General features: G+C 42.9%; 2 protein-coding genes across 4 annotated transcripts in view; both read right to left on the bottom strand.

Moving 5' to 3' along the window:
• Positions 1-988: 988 nt before the first annotated feature.
• On the bottom strand, positions 989-3,553 carry LOC134638033 (endothelin-2). 2 transcript variants are annotated; one of them, XM_063488661.1, is made up of 5 exons: positions 3,269-3,553; positions 2,646-2,802; positions 2,306-2,419; positions 1,623-1,676; positions 989-1,499 (listed from the first exon to the last, which is right to left on the bottom strand). In XM_063488661.1, exons 1-5 carry the CDS (start codon positions 3,486-3,488, stop codon positions 1,421-1,423), a joined length of 624 nt encoding a protein of 207 aa, XP_063344731.1. In that variant the 5' UTR covers positions 3,489-3,553; the 3' UTR covers positions 989-1,420. The 2 variants fall into 2 exon arrangements, with proteins under 2 accessions (XP_063344731.1, XP_063344733.1); XM_063488663.1 differs by having other exon boundaries at positions 989-1,496.
• A 5,768-nt stretch (positions 3,554-9,321) lies between these two features.
• The window catches only part of LOC134638032 (transcription factor HIVEP3), a 37,294-nt gene continuing 27,067 nt past the window's right edge, over positions 9,322-19,548 (bottom strand). For both annotated transcript variants that reach the window (XM_063488659.1, XM_063488660.1), the window contains exons 4-9: positions 17,453-19,480; positions 16,966-17,114; positions 12,059-12,234; positions 11,804-11,905; positions 10,376-11,037; positions 9,322-10,174 (exon numbers count right to left, since the gene is read on the bottom strand). In XM_063488659.1, the coding sequence (XP_063344729.1) occupies positions 9,515-10,174; positions 10,376-11,037; positions 11,804-11,905; positions 12,059-12,234; positions 16,966-17,114; positions 17,453-19,480 (3,777 nt within the window). In that variant the 3' untranslated portion in view covers positions 9,322-9,514. The remainder of the gene's footprint in view (positions 10,175-10,375; positions 11,038-11,803; positions 11,906-12,058; positions 12,235-16,965; positions 17,115-17,452; positions 19,481-19,548) is intronic.

The raw sequence follows: 19,548 nt of genomic DNA, 5'->3' as shown, positions 1-19,548 counted from the left end.
GTAAGGCAAGGATAAAGGAGAATATCAGAACTGTGTGAAGCGTTGTGAAACCGCGTCTGAAGATGTCTGCTATTACTGTGTCCACTGTGGATTCAGGCAGTCTGTTTGTGAGGAAAAGCTGAGACTGTGTTCAGGCCTGTTTGGAAAAGTGGGCTGCAGGGGGTCTCCCCAGAAAGCGTTGAAGGGAAGTTATGACCTGAAAAGAAATGCAGTCAAGCAGGAAATCCTACTCCAGAAATAAAAAGGCATACTATCACTTGCGTGCAGCTGTTAGTGTTTTTTGATTAGAAAGTGAGGGCAGGTCAGTTTTCTTCCACTTTATCCATTTGATGACAGATAAATCATCTCTGATAATTGCTTCCTTTGGGACTTTGACGCTCATCCGCCCTCTTACATATTCACGTGTGAACGGAGAGTATGTGCAGTTCAAACAGTCGGTAAGGAACACGGAGCGAGTGGGAATTTCAAAGCGTGTTCTCACCCTCTGGTTTACAAAAACATGCATTCTTTCCATAGATTCTTATGAAAACAAAGCCTGTGCTGCCTTTGAACAGCAGGTAAACTTATAACTGATGTGAAGCGCAAATTCCTGAACCATTCACCCATGTCAGGCCTCTGTTTGATCTCTGAAAATATGTTTGATCCACACACAATTGAATAGCAACAGCTGCTAAGTATGGTTTAGTTTCCCTCAGATTAATTTTCCCATATGATTTATTAAGAGTAATCACCTCTCTGCTTTCCTGAAGCAAACACAGGACGTAACAAAGTGAAACGTAAGAGACATAACATAAGACAACGCACACAACGTCATGTGCATTTTCTTTATTGTTTGATTAAAAGAACTGACAGCTTCATAAATGTATTTACTTTTACACACAATACGCTTTTTGTACAGAAATCTTGTAATATCCCTGAAAAAAAAACTTCATTTAACAAAGTCAAAAACCCCCAATGATAGTGAAAAAGTTAATTTTATAAGCTGTAATATTAGAGCTCTAAAATATATGAAATAGAGTCTTATGCAATAGCAAAAATATGACTTGTACATACAAAATACAAGTCTCTTCTTCCTCTTTCTGTCTTCTTAGTCGGTGCTGGCCTGGCCTGTCTGCACAGTCACACAGCTCTGACACACCAAAAGGCAAAAGTCACACATGACCTGATAACTCATATCAGCTGCGATCCTCTTCTTCTGCTTCCATTATGCCTGCAGAACTGGCGTCACATTTTCCGCCCTCTAATTGCAGGTACGAACAGATGATCTTTTTGGCGCTTTGGCTTTTCTCCATGGCCTTCCTGTGTGGGACTCATCTCTCTGCCCTTTGTTTCCCCTCCTCTGTATCAAAGGAGGGTAATTTGTTCAGGTGCTCACCGCTCTCTCTCTCTCATTTTCATCCTGCTCCAGTAGCTCCACTGTTTAGCCAGCGCGCTTCATCTGAGCCCACGGAGACTTGCCTCTGTCTGAATCATGTGCACCCTGTGCCCTTTTCACTCTGCTGGCCCGCACACACACACAAAAAAGACAAACGTCAGCCACTAACTTCAAATATCAACATAATCATCATAATATAACTTATATATAGGTTTTTAAAAGCATTTTAAAAACTTTCACAGCTCACCTGAGAATGCTGAGTGAGTGCCGTTTTTGTCTTTGTAGAGATTTGATTTCAGGGCTGCAGAGAAAGAACCAATAAAGCACCAATAGTCATGCTTAAGCTGAAGCTTGTCACTTTAAAAACTTTTATTGATCATGATCCAGCGCTGCTTATTTTTTAGCACTCTGTGTTAACCTAAAAGACTCTTATCTTTACAGGCTCACTAAATGTTTTATGTTCCAGGCCCACAATCAGCGGTTATCGTTTCTGTCAAGGTTTTAAGAATGCTGCCATTCAACCATGCCTCTTCTTGTTTTCTCTGTTTAGCGCTGTCACTGATATCCAGATCCAGATATATAAATCACAGGACAGGGACCAGGCGGCGATATTACACGATCTGCGTAATCTGCACATCTAAGCCGATCAAAAACAACCTGCATGAACTTTGTGCGCTTAGATTACTCCACTCCCTCAGCTCCAGCTGCATTGTTTTGACAGTCACACCCTTGGACAAGTGGGACTCAGTGAAAACACATTTAGGCTAATAATAGCATGAGCTGTTTCCTTATACCTACTTCTCCCTGTCATCCTCAAAGGGAAATATTACCTGCCTTTACCTACAGTGAGCTAAACATATATTCTCAGCTCATCTTTGCCTTTAATCTAGTGCTTTACATTGAGGCTTTGAGGCTGTATGAGGTGCTCACCTGAGATAGCAGAATTTGGTGCAGGGTTGGTCATCGCGGTTGGCACATGTGCAGCGGCCAGTGGATCGTCTGCGTCGAGAGAAAGCACCACCTAGACCATAAACTGTCGTCTTGCTGTAGAGAGAAATACAAAGTCAGTGCCTTGCTCGTGATATAACCAGCCTGCAGACTTTGCTCTTTGATATCTCACTGCTGCCGACTACAGTGATAATGACAGCAAAGTTGTTCTGCAGTGTCTGGGCTGCAGAGCTGTGAGATGTGTCACTACTATACAGGAAAATATGCTCAGAGCCTTCAGGCATGTTTAAAATCGCTCCACGGCGCTTCCTTTTAAGCTCACCTGGGTGTGTTGATCCATATGATATCCAGGTGGCAGAAATAGTGACACTCTGAGTCCAGCGGGTTAGAGCAGGCACAGCGTTTGGTCCTCAATCGATGTGTTGGGACTCTTTCTTGAACCTCCACCTCCATCTGGTTCATCACTGGAAGACCTAAACCTAGTCAGAGATGAGAAGGGTTAACCAAACACAACATCAGCTCCAGCTAAGTAACAATACCTGTCAGTAGTCTGGCCCACCTTCATTATTTTCCACATATTTAAAAAGATATATATATATATATATAGAGAGAGAGAGATACCGATCTAGATTCAAGAGTTCTAGTTTTCAGCTCTAAAACTGATACTGATCATTTACAATGACCAAGCTAATGATTCTATGAATTCTTTGGCTATGGCATAATAAAGACTCACAAACACTCCAGTTTCTCTTTGTGATTTTAGGTTTAAAAACAGCAGCAGCTTTAAAGGTGTTAAAAACAAGCTGCTGTATGTTGCATATTTTACATGTCACTGCGCACAGTGTGGCTGTGATTAATGCCAGTGTAAATATTTGATTGTAGGCTGCTGTCTTACAAAAAACTGTGCCATGAACACCCCATTGAAAAAGCATATATAGCACTTACCATCTTGCACTGAAGCCCAAAGAGTGACGAGAAGCAGAATGCTGCTCTGAGCAGACATAGTGGACGGATGGAGCTCTGCAGAGACTGTTATCCATACAGTTGCAACTGTATTCTTCATGTGCTGCCAATGTCTGGTCTGAAGCTGTCTGAACTGTGCCACTCTTTTTATACATCTCCTCGCCCCTCTCACTTGATGACACATTGAAAGCTCCACCCACATCTGCCTGTCATGGAGTTTCAGTGTAGGACCCCAGGATGTGTGAGCTTGTGGCACATTTTCCAAGTATCTGCTGCTCTGGAAGTCATCTGTAACAGAGGTAAATGTCATTTAGAGATTACATTTGAATGACATTTATGATACCGGTCTGATTTTGAATGAGGGATTGCCTGGCTTTGTGCTGGTGGATAAGGTGAGAGGTGGAAGAAGGGGATGGAGGAAGACGTGAGGTCTGAAGAGTTGTTTATCTAATAAAGCGGAAACACGGGGAGGAGGAACAAGACAATGGATCACTATGACCACTGTGGGAGGGGAGATGCTGCGATATGCTGGTATGCAATGGAGACATTTTAAATTAAACTAACTTTGTCTTCTCAGTAACAGTTTCTGTATTGTATCAAATGATCAATAGAATAAAGGTTAATTGATTTCCAGAATCCCAGCACAATGCTTTTTGTTCCCAAAGATTAACATGCAGATATATCAGAGACACTGTGACCCTTTTTCTTCAGTAATCAAGGCTGTAACCCTAACCCAAAGAAGTATAACATGAAACCGTGGGTGTGCTTTGAAAACTTTCCCATGTGACACCAGATCAAAATCACGCCCCTCCATCCTCAATCCGTGGTGAAGTTGAGCACACAGATAGTGTGGCTCATCCCTGCCCACATGCACTTGGTCTCTCGGTCAAGTCAAGCCAAGGCAGGTCAGCCGTGCCAGAGTCACGCAGATAGCCAAATGGCCGCCTTTAAACATGTAAATACATTAAATACATGCTGGATTATCACTATTGCGCTTCATTGCTGTCATTTCCCAAATGCTCATCAGCTATCTGATAGGAAAATGAAGTAATGAATAGCAAAATTTTGAGTACGTCAAGCTGTTATGATGAAACAATACATTTTAGCCATTGTTTTTTACCTCCACTCTAATGACAGAGTAAGCATGCGAAGCTGCCAGTGACAGATGGACATGAGAGGAGGACAGAATCGACTGTTTGTTTGCTATAAGAGCTGATGAAAGCTTACACATGAACGTGCAGAACAAGCAGGGAGCAGACAGCACTTTTCCTCTTTAGGGCAGGCATGCCTGGAAAACACTTGGATATGGAAAGTATGCTGGAAAAACAACAAGACAGCGACTTAAACATAAATTAGGAAGAGGTGAAGAACCGCATATGGATCCTGGTGGTTTTTTAATACTTAAAAAAGAAAAACCAAACAAATTTATGAGTCCACTGTGCTGTGGTTAATTTTAGGCCCATTAGTAATGATAATAATAATAATGGATTGCATTTATATAGCGCTTTTCTAGACACTCAAAGCGCTTTACAATTCCACTATTCATTCACGCTCACATTCACACACTGGTCGAGGCAAGCTACAGTTGTAGCCACAGCTGCCCTGGGCAGACTGACAGAAGCGAGGCTGCCATATCGCGCCAACACCAGTAGGCGGTAGGTGAAGTGTCTTGCCCAAGGACACAAGGACCAGGACAGACAGAGAAGGGGATCGAACCAGCAACCTTCCGGTTACAAGACGAACTTCCCAACCCTCTGAACCACAGTCGCCCCAATACGTAGTGCACTCTACGGCTCAGCCTCTTTTACACCAACTTGGCACAAGTCTATCAAGTGTCTAGATGTAATCTGACAGTCTTGCTTACGGGAGGGGAACACATTTTCCTCTTACATAAAATTGTGGGGATTGTGTGATGTGGTGTGACTGCTATCACTGCTGCTTTGTGATTGGGTCAATTCTTCACATTTGTCTCCCAGAGGTTAGTAGTTCAGCTCCCTGAGAAACACAGATGTGTCCTCCTAAAGCACACCCCCGGGGATCGACGTGTCACATTAGGCAGCCCTCTGCATCACTGTACGCAAAGCAGTGGAAAAGACAGCAAGCAAGAGGAATAGCCAGAGAGTGTTTTTATACTAAACCACACCCTGATGTCTTTGCAGGCTTCTGTCCTGGAAGCTGTTTACTTTTAATTAAAAATCCACCCTCCTTAGTTGACTCCTTGATAAAACTTCCTACTATCCCAGCAGGGCTCCGTAAGGCGTTGGCATCTGCAATGTTCCGGAGGAGGAAGAAGAATCTGTTGCTTCAGACTGCTTTTGATGGACTAAGTGTCTAAAAATAAAAGTGCCCCACTGCTGCCTGTTTGTAACACTTTCTGTGCAACATTTTATTCACACCAGCTCTCAGGTTTTTGGCTCCTCGTCAAAAAAACTGGCGTGTAACGGCTGAGTAAGCTTTACGCAATCTCTTTCTGGCTGTGTGGTTAAACATTGCTGTGCAAACTAAAAGTAAGAGTGGATCAAAAACGCCGGATGGCCTGAGACGCGATGGGAGAGATACTGTTTATCTGAATATTGCCCTGTGTGTTGATCTTGTTTTACACTGCCCGACGCACACTGAGAGTTGCGTGTGCCAGCGTGATCAGAAGATTGTGAGGCTTGATAAAGCTGATCTTCATAGTCTCAAACTAATTCTTTAGAAGTGATAAATATATGCACCTTCATAATAAAAAATGGGAGTAACAGAATGACACATATAGACAGTCACAGTTCTTGGAACTTATAACTTCTGGTTAAGAATTAGAAGGTGTGTGTCACCTGCTGACCCCAATGAAATCTAAAGCCAGTGAGACCAGAAAGCAGACTTGCTCCAGTGGTTCTGAGCTGAGGCTTAGGAGTACGCCCTGATTCTAGCATAGCAGCTTCATGGAAGAGAAATATATTTTTCATCTGAAACTGGTGACATCTAGTGGGGGTGCTGAAGCTGTACAGCTGCCTGGCTCGCTGACAGAAACACAGTTTGATTGTGATTACTGTGCTTGCTGCTTTACAGGCATGAGAGCTCAAAGGATAATCTGCACGAACATGTTGTGAACAAACCCTAGAGCTTAACACACCTTAACACATATTGAACTGTGCAAAAGTCTTGAGCTTTCTGAAGGTTTTTTCAGTGGTTTTCTTTGGAAGTTGGCTGCTTTTTCACTCATTTTCAGTTTTAAATATAATCTTTACCTGTTAATAGGGGACTGTCATAAAAAAAAACATAATTTGTTCAGCACGGTGTGCTCCATAGAAAACTGAGGAAACTTGATAAGTGCAGGGCAAACACGGGTTTCAGGTCTAAAAAACAACCTACAGCAGATGAACAGTATCTTAAGTCATGTCATAATAAAACAGAAGAAAACTGGAGGAGATCCTAAGCGGGCCAGACCAGTGAAATTTCCCTTTCTGTCAGTATAAAAATGTTTAACTACACATTTACTCACCACATCCTCATCTAAGTTTGACTGCATTTCTAATACATAATGGCACATGGTTTGAGCACAGATTAAAAATGCAGTTTGGGGAAGGCCAGGCAGATCCCCATGTACTAAAGAGAGGTGAATGAATGTTTATTTAAAAAAGGAGGTAGGGTAGGGCATAAAAACGAGAACAAACGGCTAGTGGTGCAGGGGACATGCATGAGGTGTGGGCCTTCTGTCTGACACCCCTGGTCTAAAGCATCTGTACTGAAGGTCTATGCTCTATACTTACAGAAATTACAAGCTTGCCTAAGAGCGTCCAGCATGTCTTGATGAATAAAGGCTGGGATTGTAAAAGCTCTGTTTGTGCCTCATGCACTGTATTTCAATGTTTCAATAAATCACTGCACCCATTTCCCATTTTCCCATCAAAATAACTTCAATTGCATTTTATTTATATAGCGCCAAATGACAACAACAGTCACCTCAAGGCGCTTTTGTATTGTAAGGTAAAGACCCTACAATAGTACAAAGCAAACTGAAATCCCAGACAATCATATGACCCCCTCTGAGTAAGCACTTTGGCAACAGTAGATATTTATCATATGATTTTAACGTTTTGTCCGCTTTTCAAGTGAATGGTCTCCTTCTGGAGAGCCAATGCTGATAATATTAAGAAATCATCAAATGTGTGAAAACAATTTGTCCTAAACTTGACAAACTGTTCTGTTCAAACTGTTCCGCTAAGGCCAAATAGAAGAAAGTCACGACCTCAAGAGAGTCTGGTGCATTTTTTGTTTTTATTTCTTTAATGACTAGAAATTTTGCTGTGTGAAATCCGCAGGGCACTTGATCTTCTGGTACCAGCCAACGACTCGGCGTCTTAACTTTTTGTCACCAGTTCAAGATACAAGAACATCATGAAAAAGACACACAGATGTAATAAAAAGTTTCTTTCCCCCCCCTCAATAACAAAAAGTTTAAAAAACAAAGAAACAAAAAACCTTGAAACAATAATAATTATCATCAAAGAATAATAAATAAGAAGCACTCTTCCCTGTACAGACATATATTCTAGTCTAAAATCTCTTGTAATAAAAATAACTTCAGTGCATTTCCTTTGACACATTTCTGCTGCCCCTTCAGCACGTCTGCAATACAACTCTTAGTTATCCTGGCATTAAAGCAATGGCCTTTAGAAAAGAAACAATCAAAGGACAAAGTATTAACCCTCCAGAAGAACATTTTAAAAAAAGCTGATATAAAATTTCACAGCCTTCTCTTTACTATACATCTCAAAAACACAAACCTGGACATAAAAGGCACAAGTAACTACAATTTTCAGTAATACTGGACAAACAAAAATGGAATTCTTTTTGATGAACAATTTTGGTCATTTACAAATGTATTACTATTCCTTTCACATTGACAGCCCTGTTTCCAACAAAGTCAGGACCTGGATCAAAATGTGCATAAAAACAGAGTGCAGTTAAATGTGCACGTTTTGTACCCTAATATGAGAATAGCAAAACTTTTATTACTTTATATTCTTACTGTGGTTTTTGTTATGCTAGATAAAAGAAATCAACACACAGACAGGCAACCATATAGGTAACCGTCAACACTTCTAAATGACCTTAAATCAAAAGTGATTTGGAGAATCTAGAGAAAGCTCTTTAAACTGTCATGTGAAAAGGTGAAAATACATAGAAAACACTACAGCCTGAGATTGTTGTAGGACTGCAGTGACGTGAAAAACTGGTCCTATGGTTCGAATAATCAAAAACTTCTTTAAATTCTTCTGTAAATCATGGATGCTGTGTCCTGCAGGCTAAAGAGATATACATCTGGCTTGTGCTAAATCAGGTTTAGGATCAGCATGTGCTGCTATGTGGATTGTCTTTTTTAGGCAAGGTCTTGCTTATTTTAGCAACAAAACTACATTCTGCATATCACCATGAAGGCACCGAGGCTCCATCCAGGTGCCAGCACTGCCCGCCTCTCACTCAGACTGCTGCAAATATTTTTCTTAAGAAATATAGGAATAAATATAGCAAAATGATCCCAAAATGTTCTGAGTATTAAAATTGTGTTTAAAGCAAAACTAAGAAAAAAAGGTGCTCTCAGAGTTATAGAACGTGGTGTCCTCCTTTCCACAACACTTGGTGTTTTAAAGGGTTGTGCTGCTGTCCCGAAGTTCTTTAAAGAAGGTGCTTAACATGACTTCAACTTGAAAATGTGCATATACAATTCAAGAAATTAATGTTTCTACTTTCAACATTTGCTATATTGTTATCATCCAATTTTCAGTTTAATGTGAGATTTAAATCATTTGCAAATCACTGTATTCTGTTTTTATTTTACATTTTACAAAGTGTCAAAGTGTACCAGCTTCCTTTGGAAACAGGGTTGTATTTACATTATTACTATATATATATATATATATATATATATATATATATATATATATATATATATATATATATATATATATATATATATATATATATATATATATATATATATATATATATATATATATATATATATATATATATATATGCACAAACATTGTTTTCATAAAGAAAAAAGTGCATCTTTATAACAAACCTGAATATTGCCAAAGAGCAAACATTTAAATTAACAATAGTATTGAAAATGTATATAAAAAAATCCCCAAAGCAATTAAAAAAACCAAAAAAAAACAGACTAGTGTAGCAAACAATAAAGCAAAATGGGATGCACAATGCATCGAAGTGTAGACGCTGTCAAGTTCTCTGGTCTCCTGTGGCGGAGTCTCCTTTAGCTCCTCCCTCCACCATATCACTACCAGATGTTCGTTCCTCCCTCTCTGGCTGTTGTCCGATGACGCTCGAGGCTACCGGGGGCGTTAGACTAGGGGGTGCTCTTGAACGGTCGTCACTGGCGCAGTGCTCAGTGGTCTCAGTAGAGGACCCGTGGGTGTGGACGGAGCTGTGCGAGCTGCCATATTGCTTTGAGTCTGTGGCCTCCAACTCTGGTTTGGAAAATGTTAGTGCTGTGCTAAGACCTTGCTGCCCTGACTGGCTGGTTCCTGCTGTCTGGTGCTCTGACCAGTGGTCTCCAGGAGTCCTAAGCCCTTGAGTCCTGGGGGGCCCGCCCCAGTATGTTTCAAACCTGGCCAGTGATGGCCCCTCCATTGGGGGTGATGTTGGGGACGAGGGGGTAGTAGCGTGGGACCTTGGTCTTGCCTGTACAATTTGGATCCCTCCTATTGGGATCATCAGATAAGGGACCTTGGCTTGCTGGGAGTGCATGGGAAGATGGCTGAAGATGTTGTCTGTTGTCTGGTGGCCAGGATAACCCGCACAAGTGGAAATGCGAAAAGCAGGTGGAAACAGGCTGGTGTCTGACCATGTTGGCCCTTCTCCTGCTGTTCTGCTTTTCTCCTGTAGGTGGAGCAAAGACTATGTTATTGCTAGCTCATGAGCCTGCTCCACTAGTACACAAAGTCCTGTACCCTGAGAGCTTTTTCAGAGACAGTGTAGAGAAGACATATGGATTGCTTAATGTTTCTCTGGTTGAAAGTGCAGCCACATATCTGTGACTCATCTATGAACATGTGTGCTGTAATTAGAAAATAGACTTACCACTTTGATGTGACTACCTGATGTACCAGGGTTCTCCCACGGTAAGTACCCAGGGGTTCTGTGCTGCATCCCCAGGGGCGAGGGAGGTGTTGGAACCTGTGACGACCGGTAGCAGCTGGGTGAAAGGGGAAGGAGAGGAGAAAGGGGTCTGATGGGAGAAGGTCCTCGTTCGGGGGAAGGTGAGACATGTCGGCTGGGCGAGGGGAGCTCTGTCCTCGGAGAGAGGCTCTGGATGGGTGACGAATACTCCAGGCGGGGGGAGAGGCTGCGGCTGGGGGAACAGCTCTCACTGCTTGGGGAGAAGGCTCTTGGAGATCCTTTCCAGCCTCGCCGGGAGAACACTGCTCTCCTGCTCCCCGGCGAGGCCGCTCTTCTGCCGGGCCAAACTCCACGTGGGGAGGGCTCCTGGCTGGTGCAGGGAATGGGACCCAGAGGCTCGGGGTCAGGAGTGCCTTGCTTAGAGTGCCTGCTGGAGCTTGAACGGCCCCCTGTTGATGGGTGGGTGTCAGACGATACAGAGGACGGTGGGTCCTCGTGGGACGTGGACTCCTCTTCCTCTTCTTCGTCATCGTCGTCGTCTTCGTCGTCATCTGACTCCTCCACGTCAGAAAACTGATGCTCCTCCTGTTCCTCCGAGCCGCACACACGCTCTTCACTCCCTGCTGTTTGTGCAGACACAGAAAAACACGCAGACTTTAGATATCTATTCATGCCAACACCATGGACCCAAAAAACTCATGTACTGGATGTGCAGTCGTGCAATAAATCCTCACACAAAAGTTACAAAACAGCGATTTACAGGAACAAGCACAAAGCGTGAGGACAGTCAAAGCAAAGGACAAACCAAACCCGGCACCCTTCAAGCGCACGTTATAAATAGACTGAGAATGAAAAGGGTGGAATTTAATTGAAAAGCACCATGCCTCTATTCACAAACTATCTCAGCAGCCTTGTGAATGGAAAGACAGTTTAAATGGCGCATCCTTGGCTGTGATGAGTGTAGTCTGTTGGCAAGAAAGAGACAGCAAGAGAGAGGAGGGGTTGCAGAGGAAGGTTAGGGAGGAGATCGTGAAGGCTTTGAGGCTTTTTTCTGGTTTTGACGGGGAGGTGTCAGCTGTGGCAAAAGCGCTCAGCTTTGTTTCGTTATATACCAAGAACACATCCTTAAGGACAGGTTACAGCAGCCAGACTGTTGCAACAACATCAGGACGCTGTGGCATGTTCTGTATTCTTCATTTATTTATCTTATACTTTTTCAAATTTCTTATGCAAGGCCAGAGGGAGGAGAATAGAACATCGTGTTGCATAAGCTGTCAGTGCTGAACAGCTACTATTCTTCACAGGCAGGAGTTCATCCAGCTGTGTACAAATATTTCTCCACAGGGGGGAAGGCAAGTATGTGAGATTCATCCCCACCACCTGAAGTACCTGTTTCCTCGCTCTCCGGCTCATCCAATGATGACTCAGATACACCCATTGCCTGGCATTTTTTCCCATGAGCCTTTGACTTCATGTGTTTTGTAAGGTTTCCTAGGAAGAGAAAAAGGAGAGTTTAAGACAAATGAGATTATCATTTTAGCAGCACAGCCAATAATGTGATCACTGGGCAAAAACAGCATTTTTACATTTAGGACCAAAGAGCTCATCACGTTTTAATAAGCAGAACCCAAATTTTCCATTCACCTTTGGTTTTGAAGGCAAAGTTGCAGTGTTTGCAAATGTATGGACGGACATCGGTGTGCGTTCTGATGTGCTTTTTCAGCATGCTTGGCTTCTTGCAGCGGATGCCGCACTCTCCGCATATGTACTTTCCCCTGCCGCGACCTCTCACGTAAACATACTCCTCATTGGACTTATACCTACGAGAAACAGACAGGTAAGAGATCAGAGACAGCAACTTTAAGGCTGCATTTATTAGATTTTAGGTCACTTGAGGAAAACCGGAACAAGCTGTAAGCACAACATCCACATTACCCCATTTGCAAATTTATCACGGTTATGGTGAGCAGATGCAGGGCAATATTAGGATTCCTTTATTGTTGTTCTTTTTAAGGGCAACTCCTGATTTTAAGTCCAGTAATACCTCCTCTTTCTGATTTTATGTCTCTGTCCCATCTCGAAAAAACATTTTCCTCTTTATCTCCTAAACTGGTGCAGTCCCTGAATGTGTCACTTGATGTGAAAGCTACAAGACCGGTTATTTCTGTACTGAAAACAGCACCACTATAAGCATACATTCACTGAATGAGTGTGTGTGTGTTACTGCTACAAATACTCATAAAGCGAACTTGAGACCAGAACCAACCGAGGCAGATGCAAAATAATCAAACAGGAAGTCGACTTGTTTAGATGTTTGCTTCGACAGTCACACTCTGATAGACAGAAAACACTTAAGCATGGAAGAAATTAATGAGTGAATGAGGCATATTGCATAAAGCGCTATATAAGAATCACTTCATTTATTATTTGCCATTACATAACAACTGGGGACTAAGTAATCAGTGATGAGAGCCATTCTTTCTGAAACTGTGTCCAAATGTTCAGGCATGGCTACAATATATACAAAGGTCCGCTAAGCAGGCAGGTGATGGGTGTGAAAGCATAACAGAAAACAATTATTAGCAAAAATATGAGAATGAGAAGGGTTAGATTAGAATCAGCAGTTAACCTAACCCCACTAACTGCATGTTGTTGAAGTGTGGGAGTACCCGGAGAGCCCAGGTCACACGGTGGATTCAAATCAGGACCTTCTTGCTACGAGGCAACAGTGCTAACCACCGCACGACAGTGCTGCTGCTATTCGAGCAAACAAATAATAAATAAGACCAGCTTGGCAAGAGTTACGACTGTGGCCTCACAGCAAGAAATACCCATCTTCAAACCTTCTGCTCAGCGTTCAGTTTGTGTGTTTTTCCTTCCTGTGTGATTTTAAAAAGCTTTTTTGATTTTTATGTCAATAGAATTCAGCTTTGATCGTTGTTCATTAACACTTAAAAAACATAAAAACTTCAGACTGTGTATTTTTTTTAACCTTTTAAAGTCGATTTGGCACTTAGTTGTGATGTTTTAGCTTTGCGGTATGGGCCTTGAGATTGCAACAGGGCAAGGAATGTATTCACAATGACAACCCATTCAGCACAGAGCAGAACGGCCAACCTGAGGAAAACAAAGGTAATAGAAAACCGCAGACAAAATATGAGACCCGCTCATCCAGATAACCTCAAATTTGGCACTGCACTTACTCGTGTCCTCGGCAGCGCACCTGCCAAGTTTAAAGTGGATCTGATGAATGTTTGACGAGATAGGATGAGATAAGACAGCCAGACGCGCATACACATATTTCTTGATTTATCTGAGAGACAGAGCATTATGTTCGCCAGCTAGTTTTCAGTTAAACCCTGAAAACAGCTGCTAGGAGCCCAGAAGGTGATAATGAAAGCAGCAAACCCCAAAGCCCAAAATATGCACTCAAAGATACTTGGAGGATTACTGCAGAGTGCAGTCATCATTCTTTCTTCTTTCACATTGCACAGCGAGCAAATTCAGTGATAATAACAAAGATAACTGTGGAAGTTAGTGATTGCAGCACAGATACATGCACAAACACACACACACACAAAACTGAGAAACAAGGCTTTCTTTATGGTGCAGGTTGGGGAAGCCCCACCAAAACCCCTTCAGCACTGAGTCCCTCCAGTACACCCTGGTGCAAAGAATAGCAGCTATTCTGCTCTGAACGGGTGGCCCTGCCAACAACAGCAGCGGCTAAAGAGAGGGAAGGGAAGCCTGGCTATGGCCACCAACCTAAAATAGATACTACATATAAAAATCAAGCAACACATTTAGGTCTACTCTATAAAAAACATTGTTTATGCACAAGCTTCATGTTTACCGAAAGGCTATTTGTAGACACGGCGTGGCACAGAGGTCTTATATTTGAATGAATTGTCCTCTATGAAAAATCCACTACTCATGGGGAAACTCACAAATCATTCTGAATTGTAAATATCCAATCTGTGCCGACTGTGTCTAATTACAGGATGTCACGACATCTACGAGAGACCAGGCTGTGAATGTTCCCCGTTGTATAACAGAACCAGTAACGGCAAATCATAACAAATTGTTACACAACTGTAAAATAGCCTCAACAGTGAGATTGTGTTGTGTTCATTCAGGAGCTGGCTACTGTTTACCTGGCGAGTATTTCTTGCTACTGCTAAAAATATCCACCCACATCTCCGAAAAGAAAAAAAAAAGTAAAGTAAGAGAACGGCAGAAGTTTCACTTCAGTTATCTAGCATTAAATCAGCAGCATATCTCTCGGTAAATTCAGTCAAAAATCATGTTTTAGCTTTATGAAAGCCTTGTTGGATGGTGGGAAGAATAATGCTTCTAACCAAAAGGAGCTACTAAAGATGATTAAAACATATTTAATCCTCATTTGACCAGAAAGAAACAGCATAAACTAATATTTTTGTCCTCAGTCTGGCTGAGTGGCATGGTTAAAGTGTTACAGAGTGTAACAAAACATGCACGGTTAACCATTTGCACCAGAGAAACCAATCATGTTTTTCACTGAATCAGTTCAGCTGCTACCCACATAAACTTCCCCAGACTTTCACCACGACTAGTAAAAAGCATTTATTGTTGCCCATTTCCTGAAATCTATTATGGAGATGACAGTGTGGTGCTATTAAACTCCAGAGAAGCCTGGAAGCAGATAAAATCTGGCAAGCCACTGGAACGTAAACAAAGCTGCATGATGCATATTCATAAAAGACTGCTTTCTAGAATGAAATGAGTGGCACACAGCTATGATTTCAAAGTCTTGACAAAAGGGAGACAGGGATAATGAGTCAGGATGAAAAGCATTCTGTTCTCTTCAAGATTGAGTAGCTGTGGCCATTTGCATGCATGGTGGAAACGCAGGAGAACATCAAGGAGCGGGGATGAGAGACAGGAAGGACACAGAGGAGGTTTTGGAGGGAATGAAAACAAAATAATGTGCAGGTAAGTGAAACTGGAAGAGCTGCCAGAGAGAAATGGGCAACACCTCTGGGGTTTTTTTGTGGATGAAAGTGCACTTCCTGAAGTTCAGTGCCTTATCTACTGTTACGCGGACAGCTTCTTTACACCTGACATTCATGCACCTAAGCAGGAAATGCAGGGTTTGCCAAGTGTTAACACTCTGGAAGAGAAAAACTCAAAAATAGAAAATTTACCAAAACCAAACCATACCAAAAAGAATACCAGTATCATAGGAAATTATCTACGTAAGGCAACATTGTACACCTTCCTTTTATTCTTTTCTAATTCTACTCAATTCAAATTTTAAAAAACCCACGTTTTTCAAAGTGCTGTACAGAAAACAACAGGGGAATAGATAAGAAGTACATAGATATGAGATATAGTGGGTGCTAAACATGCAGTCAGTAGTCAAAAAAAGCACAGGAGACACAGTGAGCAATTAGGCAGACTCGAATGACATTATGTAAAAACAAGTTTTAACCTCCTAGGACCTGCCGTCCACATATGTGGACATCACATTTTTGGTTATTTTGACCAAAATACTCAATTTTGCTCTACATGGGCCTGATATCCACTTACGAGGACATTATACTGCTACTGTTCTATCAAAATTTTAAATGAATATCCTCATTTGTGGCCCTCATTTTTCTTAAAAACAAAAATAAGGTTAAAAAAAAAATCTGGAAATTCTTTGTTTTTATATTCATCTGGCCCCAATATGCCCAAATATCAAAGAGAAATTAAAAATGCATGTCGTGGAAGAGTTCGGGTCTTAGGAGGTTAAGTCTAGTTTTCAAAATCTCAATGGAGGGAGCAGATTTGACTGCACAGTTTGGGGGCAAACACAGAAAATTCCCAGACTCCTCTGAGTTTAAATCTAGACCGAGGGACGGTCATCAGCTGACTGGGGGGACCTGAAAGCTGAATAGGAGTGTAAGGAACGAGTCAAACCATGAAAGGCTTAGTGGACAAACAGGAGGAAATCATAAAATAAAGATTTAATCAGATACATTTAATGGGGAAACTTTAGCTCGGAATACTCAAACCTCGGGAATAAAGCACTTGGTACTGGAGGAAAAATCATTTCTTCCATTTGTGGAAAGCATTTATGTGTTACCCTGATCTGGTCTGTAGACAAATATGACAGCCTCGACTGTGACTCTGACTGCTTGCAGACTGCTTCATACTGTGCCTCCGTGTGACTTTTTATAGCCATAAAAATATTAATGAGAGTCTCACAAAGTTGGAGACAACCTTTTCCCCCCTCTCACACACACAAACCCACACATACACACACAGACGCTGCTAGCTCTCCAAATTAACACCTCTAAAACACAGACATTCGTGCCAGCAGTGAGAGGAAAAAGCTTGGCTACAGGTACAAATGAAGTCCCTCTGGACTCGTGGCCTCCCATCTGTTATTGTATTTTCTCCATGCACTCTTGTCAGCTCTCCATAGGCTGTTTTGCAGTCAGCGGGCATTGGTTTATGAAGAAGTTGGGGGGGAAAAGTGTAATGAAGAGCTGCCATATTTTGAAACTATAGAATTAAACAATTCTTACCCTCCTTCAAAGATGCAAACCCGAGAAGGCTCGCTCTGCTTGGAGGTGGATGGTCTCTCCACTTCTCGCATCTCTTTATTTTCTTCCTTCTTTTCAGGCTGCTGCTGTTCCTTTACTTCAGTGAGGGTGCTGGGTGGGGTGGCATGTACCTACACTCAAGACACACGTGGGAAAAAAATTCAAAACAACTTATAATAAAATGTTAAGTGCTGTTAAAGCAGGATTCAGTATAATTCCAGTTGTTAAAAGGGTATCTCACTGATTTATCATTATGTTTTTCTAATGGCACAATTGGTGACCATGTTAGAAAATACTAGCATAGTATGCTACTATGCTAGCAACCTAAAGAGATGAAGACTGCAGAGCTTTGACTTCTAAGATGTAGAAGTATTCAAGAGCAAAACAGACCATGAAATGTTCTGATGTAAGCAAATTAAACATGGTCAACATTTAAGTGGAAATGTATGTTTATTGTGTTTATGTTTACCTCTGACACATGTGGCGTCCTGCTGTTTTCAGGGGCCACTTTGCCTTCGGCTGGAGTAGGGGCCGTAGCCATGGTATAAATCTCAGAAGTGTGCTTCTGTTTAGAGCAGAGCAGAGACAGGGCGACCTTTGTGCTGATGCCTGGCAAGTTGGGGTTGTGAGCGCTGACGCTCCAGGTTGAATAAACTGAAGTGCGGGGGTCCCTCTGGGCAGATGGGTTGGGTTTGACATACTTCTGGTAGCACCAGTTGACTGAGGTTGAAGTGTGGAGGCTGGGGAACGAAGATGCGCTTGCACCCACCTCCACAGCTGACACAGCTTCCTTTTTTTGGGTGATCTTCTCAGTTGTTTCCTTCTCTTCCACCTTTTCTTCCCTGTCATTTTTCCTTGGCTGCTCTTCTGGCTGCCCCTGCACATCCACACTCGTTACTTCTAATGTATCCGATTTCTTCTTTTCCTTTTCCAGCTTTTTCCCAGTTGCCTTCCTTTCTTCTTCCTGTACTACCTTTGGTTCCACACGGCCCTCCTCCTCTTCTTCCTTATGGTGCTCCTCCTCCTCCTCCTCTTCCTCCTCTTTAACTCTTTTCTGGTGACGCTGGGCTTCTGTGCTGAGCTCAAGACTGGCTGCAGGGGACAGCATGCGCTTACTTCCTCCTGCCCCTAGTGGACCGTATCCATCTCCAGATCCTGAGGCCAGCTCTGATGACAGAGACAGAGGAAGAAGGCTCTTGACATCTGGAGAGGGGACCTTCAAGTAGCTCCTTTGCAGTGTCTCCCGTTCCACCTGGCCCATGATGACCATAGCCGTGCAAGAAACTGGTTCCTGTGAGCGGGTGGAAACCAGAATCTGGGAAAGTGTGGTATACATTGCACTGGCATATGTAGGTATATGAGTCTGGAGGCGTACTGGCACCACAAGAGACACTACTGGTGCAAGCTGTGCCAGGCATGTGGCGATGACCGGCCTCGGGTGGTGGTAGGAGATTGTCACAAGGGATTCCTGAGTCAGTGAAGAAGACACAGAAGAAATGGGGGGTCTGCTTTCTGTAGTTTGAGGAGAAGAAATGTGTGTGGTAAATCTTGGAGGAACGGGCAAGTACATGGCCTGGCTAGATGTATTCCTGGAAGAAAAGTGGCGAGGAAAAAGGGGAGGAAGCTGATGGAGGGGTATTCCCAACCTTTCAGCCATGTGGATTTGTGCTGGATGTATCTGTACAGGCGGAGATTCTGTGTGTGACTGTAGATATGCTCTTTGAATGATTTGGGTGGATAGTACTTCCGATATGGCTGTGGTGACGGGGAGGAGCTGGGACAAAGACCCTGGGTGGAATGCTTGATGCCCTCTGGGGTGCAAAGGAAGCACCTCCTGAGAGGATAAAGAGATTTGTGGCTGTAACAGCTGCAAAGCCTTTCCAGTGGCATCGAGGCTAAACTGGGAGCTTACTCCAGTGGAGTACAGAGGAGAAAGATTAGAGTAGGAAGGACCAGGTTGCGGACTCTCTGCTCTGGGCAGCTGACTAGTTCTGCCTCCTACTTCCTGTTCTGGTTCCCCTAAGGGAGCATGCTTCACTAGAAGACACTTTCTCCTTTCCTTCCAGGAGGACGCAGACTGCTGAGGAGACAGGGATCCATAGTCAAAGGACTTACTTCTGGTCTCTGGGATCTGCTCTGTTTGTTGTGGACTAGCTGGGGCCTGCTCTGAGGCTGAGCGCCTCATCTCCTTGTGGCTTTGGTGGTGTTGGTGAGAAGCAGATGGCACCATCAACATCTGGGAACTTTGGCTACTGGGAGCTCGGGCAGCTTGCTCTGATTGTGCTGCATCCTCAAAAGAAACAGAAAAGTTTGAAATGTTGCTTTCTTGACTGGGGCTGCGAGGCAAAGACATAGACTCAAAGCTGGACTCTCCAGAGGACTGGGCAGCTTCTGCCAGCCTGAGTCTTTTCTTCTTTGGTGGCAGCTTCTCTGCAGGGAGCTGGGCCAATGTCTGACTTCGCTGAGGCCAGTGGAACTCCTCTACTCTCTCTGCCTCCTAGGACAGATACATTTTTTTTTTATAAATTTAGTATTTAAGTCAATGGTAATGATGCTAACTTGGAC

This window comes from Pelmatolapia mariae, linkage group LG10_11 (assembly GCF_036321145.2).
Source record: "Pelmatolapia mariae isolate MD_Pm_ZW linkage group LG10_11, Pm_UMD_F_2, whole genome shotgun sequence".
Lineage (NCBI taxonomy): Eukaryota > Metazoa > Chordata > Actinopteri > Cichliformes > Cichlidae > Pelmatolapia > Pelmatolapia mariae.
Note: the sequence above shows the minus strand (reverse complement) of the source record. Positions and strands in the feature narration are given on the sequence as shown.